The 24,613-nt window shown below is 37.4% G+C and overlaps 1 protein-coding gene, 1 long non-coding RNA gene and 1 pseudogene across 3 annotated transcripts; 1 reads left to right on the top strand and 2 right to left on the bottom strand.

The window, feature by feature from the left end:
• LOC109947678 (cellulose synthase A catalytic subunit 3 [UDP-forming]-like) lies at positions 7,202-14,759 on the bottom strand. 2 transcript variants are annotated; one of them, XM_020558398.1, is made up of 6 exons: positions 11,043-12,597; positions 10,846-10,951; positions 10,472-10,736; positions 9,668-9,870; positions 8,730-9,080; positions 7,202-8,114 (listed from the first exon to the last, which is right to left on the bottom strand). In XM_020558398.1, the coding sequence occupies exons 2-6, from the start codon at positions 10,939-10,941 to the stop codon at positions 7,530-7,532; spliced, it is 1,500 nt and encodes a 499-aa protein (XP_020413987.1). In that variant the 5' UTR covers positions 10,942-10,951; positions 11,043-12,597; the 3' UTR covers positions 7,202-7,529. The 2 variants fall into 2 exon arrangements, 1 of the variants encoding a protein (XP_020413987.1); XR_002270471.1 differs by lacking the exons at positions 7,202-8,114; positions 8,730-9,080 and having other exon boundaries at positions 9,748-9,870; positions 10,842-10,951; positions 11,043-14,759.
• LOC109947100 lies at positions 14,571-16,813 on the top strand (annotated as a pseudogene).
• LOC109947679 lies at positions 18,096-18,968 on the bottom strand. The gene is made up of 2 exons (XR_002270472.1): positions 18,704-18,968; positions 18,096-18,449 (listed from the first exon to the last, which is right to left on the bottom strand). It is a non-coding gene; the product is annotated as an uncharacterized LOC109947679 (long non-coding RNA).

The raw sequence follows: 24,613 nt of genomic DNA on the forward strand, positions 1-24,613 counted from the left end.
GTTGCGTGTTTTAAACAAATACGACGTAAAAAAATAGTTAGACGACGTTCTTTGAACAATTGAGTCGTTAATGGTTTACAATATCTTCAATTTCTTAAGGGTTCAGGGTATAATCGACGACGTTTATGTAACGACTGCGGTTAAGTCGTAAAATATATATTTTACGTCGTATAGTTAAATAGCCGCCATGGTTTCTCATTTTAACGACGTCATTTTAACGACTTAGTAGTCTATTACAATTTACAACGTCTACAATTTATTTAACACCGACGTGGTTTGTTGTATGGTAAGAATATTTTATTATTTTTATATCAAAATATTCAAAATAAATATAAAATAAATCAGAAAATTGAAAAGTCAACTCCTATGAAGTCATTGATATATTTTCTTCCACATAAACCTTGAAAAAATTCATTTTGAATAACAAAAATTTAAAATGACCATCCAAAACAAAATTGTTTTGATGAGTCATAAAATCACTTCTAGTTTTATGGTTTAGGGTTTAGAGTCTAGGGTTTAGAGATTAGGGTTGTTATTTATTGGGGTTTATTTTTAAAGTATAATTTTTGGGTAGTCTAGGGTATATGTTAGGCTTTAAAACCATAAAACCTTTTATAAACTTAATTTTTTAAATTGTATAATTTAATTTTATGGGTTTAGTGTATTAATTTTTAACGACGGTGGTTGGGTCGTGGAATACATATTTTACGTCGTACAGTAAAACATACGACATGGTTTACGCCTTAAACGACGTTATTTTAATATGTAAGTCGGTTTATATAATTTACAACGTCTTTAATTTCTTAACACCGACGTGGTTTTTCAGTCGTCGTTATATAAAAAATTCAAAATAAATTTAAAATTAATCCGAAAAATGAACGGCCTTACGTTCTTAATCCGAAAAATGAAGTTTCCGTCGTGGAATATTAAATTTACGTCGGTACTTGTAGAACTTTCGCCTTGGTTTTTCTTTCGACGTTTTATAACGCGCGCGCTCTAAAAATTTTCGCGCGACCTAAATTTTTTTAGATTTGGCTCTTAGTCTTATACTTCGATCCCTGAAACCTAAAATTTCAGATTTCACGCGACATAACATTTCGCTCTCTCACTTCTGCTCTAATTAAAAGTTGCACTCTCCAGGCTCGTCGAATCTGTGAGCTCGTCCAACCTGTAAGTACAAACCCTATCTTCCCCTTGTAAATTCATTGAATGATATTAGGTTGTTTTGTTAAAGGGTTTTAGGTATATGCTTTGCGATCTGTTAATAATGTGCTTATAGGTATGAGTTCATGGATTTTCTGTTTAATGGGTTCATGACAAGATCAAATAAAGGTGTACTTTTGCTGGAAATCAACACAAAAAGACACATCACCAACTTCCAAATGATTTCCAGCAAAAGGACACCTTTATTTGATCTTGTCATTTTCCGCTCTGGAGAAGGTGCAAAGTGCACCAATGCTTATAGGTATGGGTTCATGGATTTTCTGTTTAATGGGTTCATGGATTACATTATCTGTTATGTTGAATTGGGAATGGATTTAATTTTGTCGTATCTTTTAATCACCCTATGTTATGTTGAATTGGGAATGGATTTATTGTTTTCATGCTTGGTTTCATGTATATGTTGGTTTCTTGCAATGGATTTATTGTTTTCATGCTTGGTTTCATGTATATGTTGGTTTCTTGCTTGGTTTCATATATATGTTGTGTTCTTAATGGGTTTTGTGTTCTTGAAAATAAACTGAGACACGACGAATTTTAAGGCGTACGACGACGATTACACGACGGTGTTTTTAAACTACCGTCGTTGTATTACTTATACACGACGGTTTTTTCATAAACCGTCGTTTGTATTACGTATAATAGACGACGTCTGTTGAAAATCCGTCGTCTATATATACCAAATACGTCTGTTTTTGATTAAAACCCGTCGTCTCTGTTGTTTATTACTTGCGATTAGATCATTGTATAATCTGCTATAGTGATGGTCATTGCCTGTATTTTCACTTTATTATAGATAATAGGTTATAGTGTCGGAGATGGATAAGTCATGGATGCACTCGGATAGAAGATCGAAGGCATATGAGTTTGGGGTGGAAGCATTTTTGAACTTTGCTGTAGAAAATCTTCTAACTACAACACATATCCGTTGTCCATGTGTTAAATGTGTTAATTTGAAGTTGTTTGGGGTTGGAATTATAAGGGATCACTTATACTTTAATGGAATTGACCAAAGCTATAAGAATTGGACATTTCACGGAGAACCTTGGGAAGCAACTACTAATGCTAGCAGAAATGTTGAAGAAGATGATGGCCATAGTAGGTACAGTTTTGTGTCTGAAGAAATTGATATGGATGATAATGATTTTGGTGATTTTGGTTCGGATCCGTATGAGTTTGCCAATGTGATTGGGGATGGAGATCAACCAGTGTACCCTGGTTGTAGAAAGTACACGAAGTTATCGGCATTAGTGAAGTTGTATAATTTGAAGGCAAAACATGGGATGAGTGATGTCTGTTTTACAGAATTATTGATACTTCAAGGCGATTTGCTTCCAGAAGGAAATACAATACCAACCTCCATGTATGAGGCTAAAAAGACTTTGTGTGCATTGGGGCTGAGTTATGAGAAAATGCACGCATGCCCCAATGATTGCATCTTGTATAGGAAGGAGTATGAGGATTCAACTAATTGTCCTACTTGTGGTATCTCAAGGTGGAAGGAAGGCAAAGATGCAATCTTGAAAGAGGGTGTGCCAGCGAAGGTGGTGTGGTATTTTCCCCCAATTCCAAGGTTTAAAAGGATGTTTCAATCACATGAGACAGCTAAGAGTTTGACTTGGTGGCATGTTGCTAGAAAATCAATTGACGGTCAGATGTCTCATCCGGCGGATTCCCCGTCTTGGAAACTTCTTGATGATAAATGGCCTGAGTTTGGTAATGAGCCGAGAAACTTGAGATTGACTCTTTCATCTGATGGATTCAATCCCCACAGTTCTCTAAGTAGCAGATATAGTTGTTGGCCGGTTATCTTAGTTACATATAATCTCCCTCCATGGCTGTGCATGAAACGAAAGTTCATGATGTTAACCTTATTGATTTCCGGTACTAATGCTAGCAGATAAGTTGGAAGAAGATGTAGTAGTTACTCTGTGTTTGCTTGAGAAGTACTTTCCCCCTTCATTCTTTGATATCATGGTTCATCTAGTAGTACATCTTGTCAGAGAAGTTCGTCTATGTGGGCCAGTATATTTTAGGTGGATGTATCCGTTTGAAAGATATATGAAAGTGCTGAAGGGGTATGTTCAGAATCGTACTCGTCCCGAAGGTTGCATTGCTGAGCGGTATATAGCTGAAGAAGCGGTAGAGTTTTGTACTCAGCATTTATCTGATGTTAGTACAGTTGGAGTGCCTTCAAGCCAAAAGATGGGAGTTTCAAAGCCATTATCAGGTTGCACAGTGAGCGTAGTTGATCAGGACCTGTTGAATCAAGCACATCTATATGTCTTGGAGAATACGGAGGAAGTCCTACCTTATATCGAGTACGTATGAGTTTTATTCTTTAAGTTTCCATTTAAAATTATTTCTTATGTTTATCTTATATATTTGGGACCGTAATGCTTGAATTTTTCGTGTCATGTAGGCAACATATGATCCACATCAAGACTGCTTATCCAAAATTTAGAAAGAGAACAAAGTGGCTGCAGGATAAGCACAATAGCACTTTCATTCAATGGCTACGCTTCAAGGTATATGTTGTTGAATAACGTATTTCTCTTTTAATTTTCTTCTTATTTATATGTTAGGATGAATTAAGATATGATTAATTTGCAAGTTCAAAGTGAACTTGAGGAAGACAATCATGGCGTATCAGAAAATTTAAGGTGGCTAGCAGCTGGTCCAAACATGTCAGTGCCATTATATAGGAGCTATCTTATTAAAGGTATTAAATTCAATATCAAGGCACAAGATGATGTGCGGACAACTCAAAATAGTGGAGTTTATTTACTTGCACATACCATGCAAGTTGCTAGTGCCAAGGATAAAAACCCAATTCTCTCAAATATGGGTTTCTATGGTGTCATTCAAGAAATTTGGGACCTTGACTACCAAAAGTTTACAATCCCAGTCTTTAGGTGTGATTGGATAGATAGTTCTGGTCTTGTAGTCGACGAACTTGGATTTACCCTTGTAGATTTGAGTAAAATTGGACATAGGAATGACCAATTTGTTTTGGCTTCTCAAGTCAAACAAATATTTTTTGTTGACGACCCGATGCATCGTGGTTGGTCGGTAGTGTTATCAATGCCTAGTAGAGAATATAATGATGTTATTGGTGATGAAGTATTAGGTGATGTGATAATTGAGTGTGAGCCATTTACTAGAGGGATGCCAAATGTTGACACATTTGATGAACTGGTAGGTGAGTTAGGCGGTCAAAATATTCGAGATGGGTGTGAAGATATATGGATTGAATGATGCTTATGTAATTGGCAGTGTATGACATTAATTTTGTAATATATTGTAATGTGATTTCTTCACTTTCTACGTTCAAATAAAACACGACGTTATTGTGAATCAGTTATTCAGCATATTTACCGACGTCTTAAAGCAACGTAACAATGAAGAACCACGACGCTATTGTGAAGCAATTATTCAGGATATCACGTCGGTGAAGGATAAAGAACCGCCATGTAATTCAAAATAACACGACTCCAATCCCATAATACCGACGTCTAAAAAACGAGATATATAATCTGAACGTTAAAAAATACGACGTCATCATACATTTTCCACGTCGCAAGTTCTTTTATAAACGAAGAGGAACGAAATTAATTCCGACGGAAATTCATTATAACCGCCGTCTAATAACAATTAAACGACGTTATTTGTAATACGGCTCCCATCATAATCTACGCCGTCTATATGTTCTGTAATACGGCTCTCATTTATTTGGAACCGACGTTGTTTAGACGTTCAACGTCGTCTATATTATTAAGTGCGTCGTGAGTAATGAATACATATAAATACAACGTCGACTATATAAATGTATACGTCGTAAATAATGACACTGACAACTATTTCCACGTCATCTTTTTTAGAAAAATCGAAGTGGAAAATTTATTTCACGACGGTTTTTTGTAAATAAGAGACGTTGTAGAACTTTAGCAGACTAAACACGTCTGTTTTTATTGTTTTCCGACGTTGTTGTATTTAACAACGTCTAATATTTATGGTCGTTGTTTGTTTCTGAAAATAGGACGTATAAATTTTTTAATACGACTCTCATATATTTGTAACTGACGTTGTTTAGTTTTTCAACGTCTACTATAGAAACACATACGTCGTAAATAATGACACTGACAACTATTTCCACGTCATCTTTTATCGAAAAATCGAAGTGGAAAATTAATTGTACGACGGTTGTGTTTATATGTGCGACGTAGTAGGTATCAATAACGTCGTCTTCTAATGTATTTAAAGACGTCATATTTTTTATTGTCGTGAAAATTATATTTAACGTCGGCGTATTTTTATTGTCGTTGTTGTATGTCTATCTTGCGGCCTTGTTCTCTTAATATGTGTCATATTTTCCCTTTTTAACGACGGTCTTTTTAGAGAATTGGTCGTCTATTATCATCCTCGATTGCTTTTTTTAGATCTTTTTGCAGTACAAAGACGTCGTTTTGTATTTTTTGATGACGTTGTATTGTTTAACAACGACGGTTATTTAGCGTCGTGGTTTATGAGGGAAAAGATGACGGTGGATTCCACGACCATTGAAAAACCAAATACACGACGGTGATTTACCGTCGTCTTTTTGCTTTTTTGTAGTAGTGCGAATGGGTAATATTAGCTGGAGCAATTTGGCAACATTACTGGCACCATAGATTCTATTAACAGAAGCAAATCTGTGAGGATCATTGGATGGAAAATAGGGAGAGAGTATGCAATCTGAAGGACATCTCCTTCTCAAATACCTGCACGCAGCACAACGACCAGACATATTCATTTTGATTCAAATCTAGAGAATGATATCAAAATCTCGTTCACATAGATTTTCTCAATCTTTTCTTTGAAGAAGATCAAATCTTATCTAGATTTTTGGTGTCTTGAGGTATTTGTATTGAGGGCTATGTCTTAGCTCCCAATGGCTACTTTTTTCTTTTTGAAATTGAAGACTTACAAGGAAATTTTCTTGACATGGTAATACTAGACTCGTAATTAGGGTTTGGTTTCTCATGTAAATTTTTTTTTTTTTTTTTTTTTTCATTTCGTAGTCTTCCATTCAGGAAACCAGTTCCTTTCTTTTATTCGTCCTGCAACTTTATATTGATTGGACCAAACCGGCAATTTGTTTATGGAAACTAACCAGAATGAGTTGACTGACTTTCATTTCTTTTTGTTAGTTTCTTAGTTTAGCCATAGCATGTTGCATGTGTAATAAGAAAAACCAAAAGTCACATAACCAATTATTTGCAGCTCTTCTTTTATCCCCGCGCGCATGATATATAATAATCCTCAAATTGGAGAAGATATTAAGCGGTGGTTGAAGAATACAAGTCCTATATCAGAAATTTGACAAAATAAAATACAATATAAAATGAATGGTTCCACTACTAATATCACTTAGCCCTTTTGTAATAAAACTTCACACTTGCTAGACTTTGTAAGTGGTTAAGTTTGGGACAATATCGGTGACAAGCAAGCAAAGGAAAAAAAAAAACAAACGCAAAGCAAGGCAAAGAACATATAAACCTTATGAACACACACTAGCAATACCGATATTGTTTCCAACTTAACCACCTACAAAGCCCAATAGGTGTGAAGTTTTATTGGTGATATTAATAATGAGACCATTCATTATAAATTGAATGAAGTTATAGACTTGGACTTAACCAAGTTGGTTGAGCGGATATACTCCCCACTCTACACCCGAGTTTAAATTCCCCTCAAGTAAGAGTCATTAGAAAGACACAAAACGGTTTCTTTCGCCATTATTAAACAAACACCAAGAGGCCCATGAAACGCTTGCATGCGCGATTGGGATCGTGAAAGTTAAACGATATTCTAGTTTAATTTCTTTCTTATATGCCCAAGAGAAAAATAATAATAACACCCAAAAAGAAAGTGATGGCTAGTTCAAATAGCTTGTGAAGCAAATTTGTTGAAGCATAACTAGAACAAAAGGTACTCAGAATACAGAACAAAGTTGCCATGAAATTCTAAAACTGTAATAAATTACTGTTCCACTGACAGTCCTCAGATCTCACATAAAAATAAGTTATGTTCAAAGTAGTATTACATGAAATTCACCCTTCTTACATTACAATAAAAAAAAAAAACATATTCTTTTTTAACCTCCTATCATCTACAGACAGTGTGTAAGCTTCATGGACAAACAGTAGACGGAAAGAACGATAAGAACAAAATATAAGACAATTAACTCCTCCCACCTCTCCAGCTTTAATTGGGCGAACAAAATAAATTTGAATTTGAATTTAACGAAAGTGACGTCGTCTTTCTGTCTAGCAGTTGATTCCACACTGCTCAACATCTGGACCGGTGACTCGTGTGGTAAAGGGATCAACCCTCACCCATAACAAAGAGAAAATTGAAGCAAGCAGAATCGACCACACGATGACAATGGTAGGAGTACGGTTCTGGCGTCCCATGAGACCTTTGAGGAAGGGATATAAATGGACGATCACCCAAAAGGCAAAGAAGAGCTTACCAAAGAGGGGACCCCATGACTGGTAACCACTGTTGATGGCATAAGATATACCCGCAACAACTCCCACCAAGTTTATGATGAGGAGAGTTGTTGGTGGGATGAGAAGGGTTGTCCATTTAAACATGTAGAGTTCAGCAAAGTCCCCGTCTTCGTCTGATGCCTTGGAGGTGACAGTGAAGTTGGTGTCAATACCAGCAAGGACTTTGAGGAGACCTTGGACGACCGCAAAAAGATGGGCTGAAACACCACCAATAACCCAAAACTGTTCATTTCTCCACCACTCGTCAATTCCGACACCACTCCACCTCATCTCTAGAATACCAGTTGCAAAGATGGAAAGAAAGAGGGAGATGAACCATATACTCGCAATGTTGCTAATCTGCAAACAGAATGAGCCAAAAAAATTAATGAAGCCGTACAACCATCTTCTAATAAATTTTCACAATACACGCAAATTGACTTGCAGAAGATATACATTCAAAGGTACATCAATATACAAACCCTATCAACTCTTAAACAAGTAGAGTTGCACTAGCACCCCTGTACTGAGAAGAGAGACTACATTGAGGCCATGTTTGATATGGAGGATTAGATGGACTAGCTTGGACTAGTAAAATGCTGCTTAGATTTCATGTGCAATCAAGGAAGAATGTGGGTGTTGTCTTCTAACTTGGAGGATTAAGGTGGACTACTCATATGAGATTGATGTCTAAAACTTATCCCCACTAATCCCCTTGAAAGTGGTGGGATTAATAGATAAGTTTAGGCATGAACCTCTTATGAATGGTCCATCCTAATCCTTCCAAGTTAGAAAACAACACCCATACTATTCGTTGATTTCACATGAAATCCAAGCATTTTACTAGTCCAAGCTAATCCTCCTTCTCAAACATGGCCTCAGAGGGTGCTCTATAAGGAAGGGCAACAAGAAAAAAAAAAATTAAACAAAGACCCAGAGAACAGTCTAGCACACAAGGAAATTATGATGACAAACCTGTGGAATGATAAACTTGTTCGTAAGAAGACAGACAGCTGGCAATGTACAGTACATCAGAAGAGGTATGGAAGTGATTGGGTAAATGGTAGTGTTGACATATGCAAATCTCTCCAGCCATTTTAGCCTACCGCTGTAACCATACCAGATAGGACAATGCCGACTAAGAAGAATTTCCACAGAACCCAAGGCCCATCGAAGCACTTGGTTCAGACGATCTGAAAGATTAATAGGAGCAGACCCTTTAAAGGCTGGGCGCTTAGGCATGCAGTATATAGACCTCCACCCACGGGCATGCATCTTGAATCCCGTGAGAATATCTTCTGTGACAGAACCATAGATCCATCCAATCTGTGGGAGACAGATAATCATCATCTTAAGAGTGAACAAAAATGAGGAAAAGAAACAGAAAATAAAAGGAAAACTATGGTCAACTGAAATTTTCACCCAATAGCAAAAGCTTTCAGGATGAGAGAATACACAACATGAGCAGACTAAGTCCATTGAAGATATCAGTAAGAACTGTATTTGGTGGCCTGCCTTTGTTAAAGTAGGCCATCATAAGTCCAATTTTTTTTTTTAAAAAAAAGAGAATGACTGCTCCTAAAAATTTATAAGAAAGTATAACCAGAAAGCGAGGAGGAAAAAGAAAGAACATCAGAACGTATATGAAAATTTATAAGAATTCGCTAGGACTATAATTTTCTTATGCGTAACAAGTCTCCACAGATACAGGCATATTTGACCCATGCCAAATTAGACCAAGGTAGTTCAATATTTACAAAACCACAGTTTTCCACGCAGCCAACATATTTATATCTAGACAATTGGATTTCAAAGGTGATACTTGTAACTACATTTGCAATTATTTCCTTGTTGCAATGGAAATAAAAGGATAGCATATAAGGTAACAGATAACATTGGCAAGAATGTCATACCTCATTTCCCCAATCAGTTTTGTCTTCATATCCACAGCTGATAACATGAATAGCTTCTTTAAGAAGAGTTTCTGGAGTCGCAGATTGAGGAACACCACCGTTCTCCATCAGTGTGGAGGCAACAAAAACGGCAGACTGACCAAACCTCTTTTCCAAGCTCATTTGAGACATCAATAATGACTTCTCATCATCAAATCCAGCACCTGATTTTGAAAATGTGCATATGAAATGTTTTGAGTCCCAAATAATAGAATTAACAACGGAAACAACAGAAAACAAGCAAATTTCAAGCATTGACCCATGATTATGCCACCTAAAAGTAGGCATGATGTATAATCAACTACCTCAATTATATTAGATGAAATTATGTACAAGCTAACACAGAGAATACACAGCAGTTGGGTTTAATGATGAGCATTTCTACATGTAAACTAAAAGGAGTACATTATTATACAGTCCAAACCACTCTTTTTGGAAGGAACAAAGTATAAAACAGTACAATTAGTTAGACATTGATATGAAAACATTATACCCAGAATGTTCATCAGATATGCTGCCATAAATGAGACATAGCATGCTACCCATAAATGATATACACATGCTACCCACAAAGATGACTCAGTCAACTTTGTAGTAAAAATTACTCAAGCACTGATTAGGTAAAAAGCTAAGAAAGAAACAGAAGACTGGCAATTAGTATCACCTTTCAGTCTGTAGTACTATACTCAATACCCCTTTACACAGCCCAAAACAGATGCGACCCATACATCTACTAATGACACAAAACAGAAATTCTTAAATTACCTTCCACCCCCTCTTCAATATCCTCTAGACTGAAAATCGGCACAGTAGGATCCACATGCTTGTTTGATTTCTTCTTGTCTGAGCCCTTTTTACTTGATTTTGAACCCTTCTTCCGTGATCCCCCACAAAGTGAAGATACAAACCCATCTTTCTTATGCTTAGGCTTAACAGGAGGTTCATAACCATACAAGGCTGTTCTATTGAAGACACATCCAGTACCCACATAAACCGGACCTTGAATGCCATCTAAACCTCTCAAGTTAATCTGAAATCCAGAAGGAAATGTATAAACATACAAATCAGGCTATGCAAACATACATACCAACAACAAAACAATGTTAGGATCAAGGGGTCATCATCTAATACATACCTACCACATTTTTGGTGACCTGCTGTTGCACAATCACAATCAAGCCATAAGAGTTTTTAGTGGGGATCCAATCTCCACTGAACCAACCCTTAAAATTCATACCCTCAAATCTGAAAAAGAAGAAAATGAACAAGTTGAGGTTGGTTGCCGTTTGAATGAAAGTGCGAATGCAAAAGAAAGAAATTAGTTAGAAAAACGCACCAATTCTAATGACTGGGATGTGAGCAATCTTGGACCAGTCCTCCCCTGTTTCTTTCTGGCATCTTTGCTTTAAGATGGGGCAACTATCAATTATCAACCTTTTTAATGAGAGGAGGCAACGAAGCCCTTCCGGGAGTGATGCCAAATTAGGGCAATCCCATATCAAAAGCAACTGAAGTGATTTGAGGTTGCCCATCCCTTCTGGTAGTGACCCCAATTTCGGGCAATACCAAATTCTCAGTTCCTGTAAGGAGATGAGGCAACAAAGCCCTTCTGGAAGTGATGCCAAATTAGGGCAATCTTCAATTGAGAGCTTCTGGAGTAATGTGAGGTTGCCAATCCCTTCTGGTAGTGATGCCAATTTAGGACAATGTGAAATATGCAGTCTCTGTAAGGAGATGAGGCGACCCATCCCTTGATCTGGCAGTGATGCCAATTTAGGACAATTTGAAATATGCAGTCTCTGTAAGGAGATGAGGCGACCCATCCCTTGATCTGGTAGTGATACCAAATTAGGACAATCTCTAATTTCAAGCTTCTCAAGTAATGTGAGGTTTCCAATCCCTTCTTCTGGCACATATTCTATATCCTCAACGCCGCTAATCATCAGATATTTTAATTTGTAAGAGGGAACAAAGGAGGAGGGAAGGACCTTCCAGCTGCTATTCCGTAACCACATTTCATCAAGATTTGGGTACAGCGGCATGGAAGTTAGGTTAGGACAACCATATATGGATAAAAAAGAAAGACAAGGAAATGAAGAAGCTGAAGCTGAAGCTGTTTCATTCCTCCACCATCCCTTGAGATTAGGGCATATTCTTAGAGAAAGCCTCTCTAAGGAGGGAAAGAAGGTCGTCGATGGAGAAGCAGCTGACATCATCATCACATCACCGGCGAAGTCCTTGACCTTGTCTTCTGCAGATATGTGCTCCAAATTCCTTAACTCGTTAAGATCAAGACTCTTAAGAAAAGGTAAATGATCGAACGGTGGAAGATGTTGGCATCTATCACACTCAGACAATGTGAGATTAACAATATTTGTGAGAGAATGAAACCAACTCGCAAACCTCGCACCCGGGTATCCGTTCACGACCAACTCTTTTAGACTCGAATGGGGCTGCAGCGCTTCCATTACATCACTCTCCTCCGCATCATTATTTTCTCTTTCAATGTGCATCCAATATAAAGCCAACGACTAGAGATGTCGTTTCTCCTTCAAAACTGCACAATCATAATTCAATTCTGACACCATATCTTGCTCGTACGTCAAATTTTTGATTTTCAACTCTCCTCTTAAATCCTTCAGCTTTCCCAACTCACTGAGCTCTGCACTGTCCCTCAACATGGATTTGTTTTCACTCAAAACAAATGTATTCAAAGTACGAACATGAGTCAATTCACCCAATCCACGAGGCATCCAAGCCAAGTTGTCACAATTTGCCAAAATGAGATGCCTCAAGTTGATCAATTTCTTAATATCTCTAGGCAATTCCACAAGAAACCGACAACAATTGAGATCTAGTGTTTCCAAATTTTGAAGTTTCACTATCCAATTTGGAAGTCTCTCAATGAGATTTCCACTAAGATCAAGATATCTTAAATGTTTCATTTTCCTAAGACATTTTGGCAATTTTGTAATTCCCAATTTATTCAAACCCAACATACGCAATGACTTAAAATTTGAAGCAATTGTAGCACAAAATGAGTTATGGAATGACTTCACATGCCGCCCTTGTCTTAGGAAAAGAAAAGTCCTTAGCTTATTTGATTCCAGCAAGGATGTTGGTATTTTCCATTTCGAAAAATCAACATCAAAATCGAAAGATACATGGAGAAGACGTTTTGCATCAAAATCAGTCTTATTGCAATCTATTATTCTGCTTCCCTCCCCTGCCACTTTAACAGCAAGTTCATTCATGAGATCATGCATTTTACAGCTTTTTATTATACCAAACCCATCTTTTTCTTCTTCTTGGAAAAAAGATCTCCAAATTAGTTCGTTATAATATTCATAACCAACATCTTCCAAGCACTCATTTGGATTTGAAGACTTAACGAACCCTTGTGCCACCCACAGCTTAATTAAATTCTCTACGGGAATCTCATAATCAGGCGGGAACAAACTACAACAAGCAAAACAATGTTTCAAACGTGATGGGAGAACATCATAACTCAGCTGAAGCGTTGGTATAATATCATCTTCTTCTTGACTTATTGTTGAAAGCTTGTTACTTTTGAAAGCCAACCACTCAGTTTCTTGATGTTTCGAGTACAACATCCGTCCTATGGTCCTCATAGCAAGAGGAACCCCCTGACATTTTCTAGTAATCTCCTCCCCAATGGCCTTAATTGTTGAACTCTCTGGCTCTTTTCCCTCTTTGAACGCCATTTTCTTAAATAAAAACCAGGACTGCTCTTCATTCAAGCCCCTTAAGTTATATAGTTCAGCTGTATCTGCTATATTTGCAACGTTTTTACTACGAGTAGTTATTAGAATTCTACTCCCTACTGCACCACCCATCAACAAGTCTTTCAAGCTAAGCCATTTGTTACGATTCTCATTCCACACATCGTCTAACACAAGGAGGTATCTCTTCCCATCGATCTTCTTCCTAAGCTCATTTTGCAACTGATCCATGTCCAGGTTATCCGCTTTTAGGATTTTCCTAACAAGTATATCCAACTGAAATGAATTAGAGACACATGTCCACATTTTCGGCTCAAAATGCTGTTGAACCTCTTCATCGTTGAATACGAGTTGGGCAAGTGCAGTTTTTCCCATTCCTCCAAATCCCGCAATGGAAATGGTGGACACATTCTCTGTATTCTCTGTAGGGATGGGATGCAACAGAAGTTGAATAATTTCTCTTTTATCTTCATCTCTCCCTATTATATTATCCTCGCGGACAAATGAGTGAGTGACCCTCTCTCTTCTTACAAATTCTACATCTTCACGATTCCTTTCTAATTGACAAAATGTTCTATTCGAGGCAATCTCATGAAGTCTCTTGTTAAGATCTTTTATCTTATGACCCATTTTCAGCCCAAAAACAAGGTGATTTGAGCTAGAGAAGAAGATGCGTACCTGCTTTGACACTTTATTATTTCCAGGCACCATTTGTCTCCACTGAGCTTCGGTGTTAAACTCATCGAGCACGTCATCAGCTTCATAAACTGCATCTTCTACGCGTTGGAGCCACTCTTTGACTGCTTCATTGCTGGCTTGCTTTTGCTCAGCATCAAGAAGAACAGGTCGGAGTTGGGAAACTACAAGCTTAAGCTTTTGGAGCTCATCGTTGACACCCCAAACCAATCCAATCTCTTCAAAAGCGCGGGAGCCTAACCTTTCAATGATTCCTTGTGCAATGTTGAAGAGGACTCCTTCTGCCATTGGAGAAAGGAAACGAGTATTCACCTGGAGAAAGGAAAAGAGTATTCTTGCCGAAAGTTGTGGTTTGTTAGAGTAATTTGCTGTGGAACAGCAAGTGGAGCAAGAGTATTAACAATTGGACAAAGGAAAGAGGAAACATGCATCAAATCACGTGGGAAAGCTTTGAATATTTGGTGTGGAACAGCCAGCGGAGCAAGTTGAAGAGGAAATGCCGAAATGTCATCTTTGACTGGTTTTGTCATTATTTGAATGGAGGAGGCCAATTGGTTGGTGACATGTGTGATAGCCGTCGGTGTTGTCTACTTTGAGAAATAAACAATTCTTTCTTTCTCCTTGTTTATTGCTTCCAAGTGACTCGGTTTTGGTTTCATGGCAATTCCAACAGATGCCAGCTATCTACTTTTTATATTAAATTACTAATACTATACAATATCATGTAAAGTAATGGTTTTCAAATCAATTATTATCTTCTATAGGCATATCAATTATTATTATTATTTTTATTTATAGTGTGTGGACGGCTTTTCATGTGAATGCAAAGACGATAGAGTTGAATACCTAAGTATATATGATTAACTCCACATGAAACGATATATGATTAGCTGCCATGCAATAATTTGTCAGCCGTCCACACACTGGCGGTCATGTAGTTGAGTGAAATATTCTTTAGTCATGCACGTCAAGCCAATTACAATTTTATTATGCAGGCAGAAGGCTGTAGCGTAAAGAGGAATCCAAAGACAATTTATTTATTTATTCAAAGCCTTCTTATGATCGTACGGCTATTGTTGATCCATATGGGTTGGAGGCCATCTTCTTGAAGGATTGGTGGAATCGAATTTCTTGACAAGGCTTGCTTCTTCTTGTTCCTAGTTAAAATAATGGACATTCAACGATCGTGGTTAGGGCCACTTTTTTGGTGGACTTGACCCAAATGGAGGGCATCAAGAATTGGATTATTGCTTTATGCAATAAGGGAAATGAGCCGCATCCGGCCGGTACATTTATCCCCATATGTTATGTCCCAACATGTGCAATTTCTGTGGGTTTGTTCGGTCAAAATCCAAGAAAATTATCTTAATCACAACATTTGGTGTAGTGAAGATCCGAATTATTTTGGGTTTATTGGGGGCGGGTTATGGATCATCCAGTACCGCCTACATATGTTGGTAATTGCGTCGGGTTTGGCCGGTCGATGGCGGTGAGGAAGGACTTGTTGGGGGAAAATTGAATTGTTCTTGCGGCAAGGGCAATTGGAAATACTATTAAGAAGCTAGACAAGGTAATTTTGGGAGGGGCAGAGAAGTGGATACAGAGTGGGAGGTGATGTTCCGGTTTTCCGGTCACTTAAGGTGGATCTGTATGAGACAGATTTTGGATGGGGAAGGCCCAAAAATGATAGAGGATATTGCAAAAGGTATTCCCCCTAATTGATTTAATAGTTAGTTTTGAAGGAATGTGATTACGGATTTTGAGGTGGGGCTCACTTATTTTTTCATTTCTGATTGCAAGTAAACGCAAGGAAAGTTGGGAATGAAAATCATTCAATTTCCTCCCATATCTATTACTGCTATGTAAACATGCCCTGAGAGTACAGGCATATTGGGTGGGATTGAGGTTGGCTTGGTCGTACCAAAGCCTCAAATGGAGGCTTTTACAACTTTTCTCATCGACGGACTCGATGCTTTTTCTTGACTTCATCTTTGTATTGTAGGTGTGTGTATATAATTATTGAGACTCTTTTTCTTTTCTTTTAATTTGTCAATTTATGGTTACTCGGGCGCGAGGTGAACTACTAAAATAGGGCCAATGAATTTAATTTAATTTTTTCTTTTCACGCAATGTTCTCTGTCAGCATGATGAATATTGTCCTGTTTTCACTATTTTCAGTGAAGAATTTATTTTTACATTAGTGCTCTGCAATGTTTTTTTTCTCTGCCAAACTCACGTTAACATGTTGAGTGTATGTTTTAACGGACTTCCTCCTTTTCTCAGTGAGCGTGTTTTATCCAGCATTTTTTTTAGAACTCCTTACTGGTTTGAGCTTTCTTTGTAGTTTCAATTGCCACAACAAAGATATATGTCGAAATATATTATTAACATAGGTTCATTTGGTCAATAGAGAATGATCTTTGGCGGTAAGCAATCGGAAGATGGTTGAACTCTTGCATATTATAACATCCAAAAGAAGTCAACGCTTCACCTGGTTTGATATCAATCTCACTTTCTTCACGGGTAATTTGGAATTGCGTGTTAATTCCAAAGTTTCTTTAATACAAACTATTGGAACTACTGTTTTTATTAAGACCAGAGACTAAGTTGGACAATATTTGGAAGTAAGGTAGTTGATTGAAACCACAAAGCTCAAACCAGGAAGAAACACACTCGCGAGAGGAGAGGAAGCCTGTCAAAAACCTCAACGATGTTAACGTGAATTTTGGAAGGGAAAAAAAAACCTCATTTAAAGTTTGATGACGTGTCATGTGTTAAGTGGTTATACTGTTTGAGTGATTTAAATTTAACGAAATACGGGACCTAAATGTAGAGCCTCATGGTCCCATACTATATATGTGTTTTACGTGTTATCTATTTTAATAGAAGTGATATTTTTGAGGAGGTTGAGTTCAAAATCGAATTTTGGATTTTGGATGCAGAAATAAATGCTATTAATCACCTTTCATCTATATAATTGAGTAAATAAAACACCATCGCATGATTTGAGAGCAAATTCGACTCCATTTCCCCCATTAGGCCAATAGTACCACCGAGCTCACCTGCATAGTCTCACTTGTCAGCTAAGAAGAACAAAGATTTACGCAGAAGGCAATTGTGGGAAGAAAATATCTGAGTGGGTGAACCGACGGCTTTCAAAATTGAAAATCAAAGCAAATTCTAGCAGTTGGTTTTCTGCTTTTGTGACACCACAACGGCCACCCCCCATAAATCTAGCTCTTGACCCATGTTCTCTCTCCACTGTGTGGGCCCCACTCCCCTTCCCCAAATATCACTATATATTTGGGGAAGCAAGCAATTAGCCCAACTCTCTTCTTTATTTGTTCTCTCTAGCTAAAACTAAAAGATTTTCTTTTCTTCATTCAAATTAAATCTTCGATTTGCAATGACACATTTGAGCAGCATTGTGATGAAGATGAAGGTCTTGGTCTTTGCCTTTGCCGTGGTGGCTTTCTTTGCGGCTGTGTCTTCAACCCAAGATTTTGATGCTGCGCCAGCTCCTGCGCCGGCTCAAGACAAAGGAGCAGCTCACTCTGTGGTGGCCTCAAGGGCTATGATCCTCTGCCTCCCGTTTTTCATGTCCATGGTTGCTCTCCTCAACAACTAGATTTTAATTATTATTTCCACCCATTTATTACTTGCTAGTATTAATTCTTTGGGTTTTTTCAAATGAATTTCATGGAAGTGACTCGGTGATTCTTTTATTTTATGTATGTATTTATAATGCGTGTATATTCCTTTATCGTTCCTTTTTGATTTGATACCATAAATTGTAGTTTTGGGAGAATTTGTAAGCACTGCTTAAAACAACAAACACAGTCCCTCCAGTTGGGTGATTGTGAGCCATCCGGGTGATTAAATGATTTAGATTTGATAAATGAAGGATTAAGAATAAATTTTCAAACCACTTCGGTGATAACAAAGATGGAGAATCAAAAGAACAAACAAACATTCACACACAAATCCAACACCAAAGTTTTACGTGGTTCACTCATAATTGAGCTACGTCCACGAGGTTGCTAGGGTTTTTCACTAATTGAATAAGAAGATTACAAGTACAAGAGCACTCTAAGTCTGTTCCAATCTGGTTCGGAATAGGAAACAAAACAAAACAAAACAAAAAATAAATTGAAAAACACGAAATCAGAACGGAGGAACGTTGCTCGACACTGCAGCAAAAGATACCACACTTAGGATAATGAAGCTCTCTCAACTGCTGACTTGAGCACACTTTGAACCACACTCTTCCGGCACTGCAAGTTTCCAGTACTCTTACAAGGTCCCTGTTCCACAAAAGTTATTATCAACTTAATAGAACTAAAATGAAGTTTATGCAAGTGTAGGATATAACCAAGCACAAAAAGTGATAATGCCCGCAAACCAGACACATGGATATAAAATGTGAAACAAAAATCACATGCACATCGTATAGAATGGAACATTATCTATCTGTTTGGGTATATAAGCCTAAATGTAGTAGCTCAAGGGTCGAGTCAATCTTATGATCAATACCCAGGTGCAGTAACAGGGAACATACATTTGAATGATGGCTATTGGCTTTCTTCACTCCATCTGTTTCTTCAGAAAAACGATGTCGTTTGGCCTGGAATATAAAAACACAACATAAAAAAAAATAAAAAAACATTTTTGGCATCTCTGAGGTGATTTTCTAGTACTTATATTATTGGGAGTTACTGAAATCGAGATAGAGTGGGAGAGCCATGGAGAGAAAGACCCATAGAGAGAGAGAGAGAGAGAGCTGAAATTGGGTCCTTCAATTTAGTAAAGGGGGCAACTGTTGGAAAAAGCCTTCTTTTTAATAATATATTGCAAAGAACAAATCTACATATTTAATCTGCTATAAACTACGTTATTTTTATGTTTTATATACGGGTGGTGATTTTTCCACTCCCCTTTTATCCACTTACACTTCCTTTTGTTTTTTAATATTTTTTACCATAAGATAAAAGGGAGTGTAAGTGAACAAAAGAGAAGTGATAACGTGCAATTTTAAAAAAAAATAGAGTGTAAATGGATAAAAGGAAAGTAGGAAAATCAGTACCTTTATATATATGAGTAACAAATAACAAATAAAAAATAAATATTATACTATTTGTTTGTAAGCATCATGCTATTTTTTTCACTATAATATGTATTTTCTTATATTTTTTTTATCACGCTTTGACAGATCCATAATTGGAAGCTCATGGAGTAATATGAAGGGAATCCAAAAGATGAATAATGAACGGAATTAACGTCATTCTTGGCAGATCAATTTGAATTTAATTCATAAACATCAGCCATCATGAACGACATTAATTTCAAGAGCCATAAGAAAATTTGAGAGTTAGAATTGCCTAAATTCATCACATGTACAACTGAGTCACTTGTATGATCAAAGCCAGGATGCCTAATCAGTTTCTTCTTTTAATCACTGCTTATCCATGAAAGAAAAACACGAAACGATACATAAATGTTATTGTCATGGGAACATACCAACAACAAAACAATGTTAGGATCAAGGGCTCATCATCTAATACATACATACCACTTTGTTGGTGACTTGCTGTTGCACAATCAAAATCAAGCCATAAGAGTTTTTAGTGGGGACCCAAATTTCCATTGATAAGAATAGTATTCATGATCATCTGAAAAAGAAGAAAATGAACAAGCTGAGGTTGGTTGCTTTTTGAATGAAAGTGTCAATGCAAAAGAAAGAAATTAGTTAAAAAAAACGCACCAGGCTATGCATAAATGCGAATGTGTGGGTTGAAAAAGAAGAAAATGAAAAAGCTGAGAATGGTTGCCTTTTGAATGAAAGTGTGAACGCAAAATAAAGAAATTAGTTAGAAAAACGCACCAGGCTATGAATAAGCGTGGGATGTGAGCAATCTTGGACCAGTCCTCACTTGTTTCTTTCTGGCATCTTTGCTTTAAGATGGGACATTTCCAAATGTGCAAATGTTTTAATGAGGCGAGGCAACGAAGCCCTTCTGGGAATGATGCCAATTTAGGACAATTTGAAATATGTAGTCTCCTTAAGGAGATGAGGCTTCGAAACCCTTCTGGGAGTGATACCAAATTAGGACAGTCGCTAATTATGAGGTACTGGAGTAATGTGAAGTTGCCGATCCCTTCTGGTAGTGATGCCAAATTAGGACAATCCTTAATTAGGAGGGCCCGGAGTAATGTGAGGTTGCCGATCACTTCTGGTAGTGATACCAAATTAGGACAATCCTTAATTAGGAGGTCTTGGAGTAATGTGAGGTTGCCTATCCCTTCTGGTAGTGATGTCAAATTAGGGCAATGATGAAATACAAGCTCCTGGAGTAGTGTGAGGTTGCCAATCCATTCTTCTGGCATATATTCTATATCATCAACACCTTTAATCTTCAGAGATTTTAATTTGGAGAGAACAAAGGAGGAGGGAAGGACCTTCCAGCTGCTTCTCTCTAACCACAGTTGATCAAGATTTGGGTACAGCGGCATGAAAGTCAGGTTAGGACAATCACATATAGATAAAGTAGAAAGACAAGGAAATGAAGAAACTGAAGTTGAAGCTGTTTCATTCCTCCACCATCCCTTGAGATTAGGGCAACCAATTAGATAAAGACTCTCTAAGGAGGGAAAGAAGGTCGTCGATGGAGAAGCAGCTGACATCATCATCGTCTCATCACTGGCAAAGTCTTTAACCATGTCTTCTGCTGATATGTGCTCCAAATTCCTTAACCCGGAAAGATTAAGACTCTTAAGAAAAGGTAAATGATCCAACGGTGGAAGATTTTGGCATCTATCACAGTGAGACAATCTGAGCTTAACAATATTTGTGAGAGAATGAAACCAACTCGCAAACCTCGCACCCATATAGCACTCCAGGGTTAACTCTTTTAGACTTGAATGGGGCTCCAGCGCTTCCATTGACTTAATAATTACATCACTCTCCTCCTCAACTGCATCACTATTTTCTCTTTCGATTTGCATCCAATGTAAAGTCAACAAATAGAGATGTCGTTTCTCCTTCAAAACTGCACCATCACAATTCAATTCTGACACCATATCTTTCTTGTACCTCAAATTTTTGATCTTCAACTTTCCTCTTAAATCATTCAGCTTTCCCAACTCATTGAGCCTTGCACTATCCCTCAACATGGAATTGTTTTTGCTCAAAACAAATGTACTCAAAGTACGAAGATGAGTCAATTCACCCAATCCACGAGGAATCCAAGCCAAATTATCACAATCTTGCAAAATGAGATGCCTCAAGTTGATCAATTTCTTAGTATCTCTAGGCAGTTCCACAAGAGAGTCGCATCCTGAGAGATCTAGTGTTTCCAAATTTTGAAGTTTGACTATCCAATCTGGAAGTCTCCCAATGAGATTAAAGCTAAGATCAAGATATCTCAAATGTATCATTTTTCTAAGACATTTTGGCAATTTTTTAATTTTTAGTTGGTTCAAACTCAACATACGCAATGACTTAAAATTTGAAGCAATTGTAGCACAAAATGACTTATGGAATGATTTTCCCCACCGCTCTTGTCTTAAGAAAAGAAGAGTCCTTAGCTTATTTGATTCCAACAAGGATTTTTGTACTTTTAATTTCCACAAATCAACATTAAAATCGAAAGATACATGAAGAAGAAGTTTTGCATCAATATCAGTCTTATTGCGATCTATTATTGTGCTTCCCTCCCCTGCCACTTTTACAGCAAGTTCATTCATGAGATCATGCATTTTACAGCTTTTTATTATACCAAACTCATCATTTTGTTCTTCTTGGAAAAAAGATCTCCAAACTAGTTCGTTATAATATTCATAACCAACATCTTCCAAGCACTCATTAGGATTTGTAGACTTAACGAACCCTTGTGCCACCCATAGCTTAATTAAATTCTCTACGGGAATCTCATAATCAGGCGGGAACAAACTACAATAAGCAAAACAATGTTTCAAATGTGATGGGAGAACATCATAACTCAGCTGAAGTGTTGGTAAAATATCATTTTCTTCTTGCCTTATTGTTGAAAGCTTGTTATTCTTGAAAGCCGACCACTCAGTTTCTGGATCTCTAGTGTACAACATCCGTCCTATGGTCCTTATAGCAAGCGGAACCCCTTTACATTTTCTAGCAATCTCCTCGCCAGTCACCTTAATGGTTGAACTTGTTGGCTCTTTCCCATCTTGAAATGCCATTTTCTTAAATAAAGACCAAGACTGTTCTTCATTCAATCCCCTTAACTTATATGGTTTAGTTGTGTTTGTTATCTTTGCAACTGTATCGATACGAGTAGTTATTAGTATTTTACTACCTCTTGCACCACCCATCAATAAGTCTTTCAAGGCTAGCCATTTTTCACGATTATCATTCCAGACATCGTCTAACACAAGGAGGTATCTCTTCCCATCGATCTTCTTCCTAAGATCATTTTGCAACTGATCCATGTCGAACATGTCAGTTTTTAGGATTTTCTTAACAAGTATATCCAACTGAAATGAATTAGAGACACATGTCCACATTTTCGGCTCAAAATGCTTTTGAACCTCTTCATCGTTGAATACGAGTTGGGCAAGTGCAGTTTTTCCCATTCCTCCAAATCCCACAATGGAAATAGTGGACACATTCTCTGTATTCTCCGTATTCTCTGTAGGGATGGGATGCAACAGAAGTTGAATAATTGCTCTTTTGTCTTCATCTCTCCCTATTATATTATCCTCACGGACAAATGAGTGGGTGACCCTCTCTCTTATTACAAATCGTGCATCCTCGTGGTTTACTTGTAATTGACCAAATGTCGTATTCGAGGCAATCTCATGAAGTCTCTTGTTAAGATGTTTTATTTTATGACCGATTTTCAGCCCAAAAACAAGCTGATTTGAGCTAGAGAAGAAGATGCGTACCTGCTTTGACACTTTATTATTTCCAGGCACCATTTGTCTCCACTGAGCTTCAGTATAAAACTCATCGAGCACATCATCAGCTTCATAAACTGCATCTTCTACGCTTAGGAGCCACTCTTTGACTGCTTCATTGTTGGCTTGCTTTTGCTCAGCATCAAGAAGAACAGCTCGGAGTTGGGAAACTACAAGCTTAAGCTTTCGGAGCTCAACGTTGACACCCGAAACCAATCCCATCTCTTCAAAAGCCCGGGAGCCTAACCTTTCAATGATCCCTTGTGCAATGTTGAAGAGGACTCCTTCTGCCATTGCAGTGATTCAGAACAAAAACACAGAGGCGGTGAGGTGAATTAAAGTAGAGACTTGAGGTGTTTTATGTCAACAACAACAATTCTTTCTTTCTCCTTGATTATTGTTTCCAAGTGGATGGGTGCTTTACGTGAACAACAATAATGACTCTTGCTGCGGTTTTGGTTTCATGTCTGTGTATTATGTGCTTTACATGGCAATTCCAATAGATGCCAGCCATTGCCAGCTATCTACTTTCATGTGAAATGAAAGACGATAGAGTTGAATACCTAGGTATATATGATTAACTTTTCTCATCGATGGACTCGATGCTTTTTCTTGACTTCATCTTTGTATTGTAGGTGTGTGTGTATAATTATTGACATTTTTTTTTTCTTTTCTTTTGATTTGTCAATTTGTGGTTATTCTTATTGGGGCGCCAGGTGAACTATTAAAATGGGGCCAATGAATTTAGTTTAATTTTTTTCTTTTCACGCAATGTTCTCTGTCAGCATGATGAATATTGTCTTGTTTTCACTAATTTCAGTGAAGAATTTATTTTTAAATTAGTGCTCTGCAATTTTTTTTTCCCCTAAAAACTCACGTTAAAGTGTTTGTTTTAACGGGTTTCCTCCTTTTCTCAGTGAGCGTGTTTCATCCAGCATTTTTTTTAGAACTCCTTACTGGTTTGAGCTTTCTTTGTAGTTTCCATTGCCACCAACAAAGATATATGTCGAAATATATTATTAACATAGGTTCATTTGGTCAATAGAGAATGATCTTTGGCGGTAAGCAATCGGAAGATGGTTGAACTCTTGCATATTATAACATCCAAAAGAAGTCAACGCTTCACCTGGTTTGATATCAATCTCACTTTCTTCACGGGTAATTTGGAATTGCGTGTTAATTCCAAAGTTTCTTTAATACAAACTATTGGAACTACTGTTTTTATTAAGACCAGAGACTAAGTTGGACAATATTTGGAAGTAAGGTAGTTGATTGAAACCACAAAGCTCAAACCAGGAAGAAAAAAAAAGTAAAAAAAGAAAAAAGAAGAAGAGAAGAGCACGTTGGATGAAACACACTCGCGAGAGGAGGAAGCCTGTCAAAAACCTCAACGATGTTAACGTGAATTTTGGAAGGAAAAAACAAAACCTCATTTAAAGTTTGATCATGTGTTAAGTGGTTATATTGTTTGAGTGATTTAAATTTAACGAAATGCGAGACCTAAATGATGAGCCTCATGGTCCCATATTACATATAT

This window comes from Prunus persica, chromosome G2 (genome assembly GCF_000346465.2).
Source record: "Prunus persica cultivar Lovell chromosome G2, Prunus_persica_NCBIv2, whole genome shotgun sequence".
NCBI lineage: Eukaryota > Viridiplantae > Streptophyta > Magnoliopsida > Rosales > Rosaceae > Prunus > Prunus persica.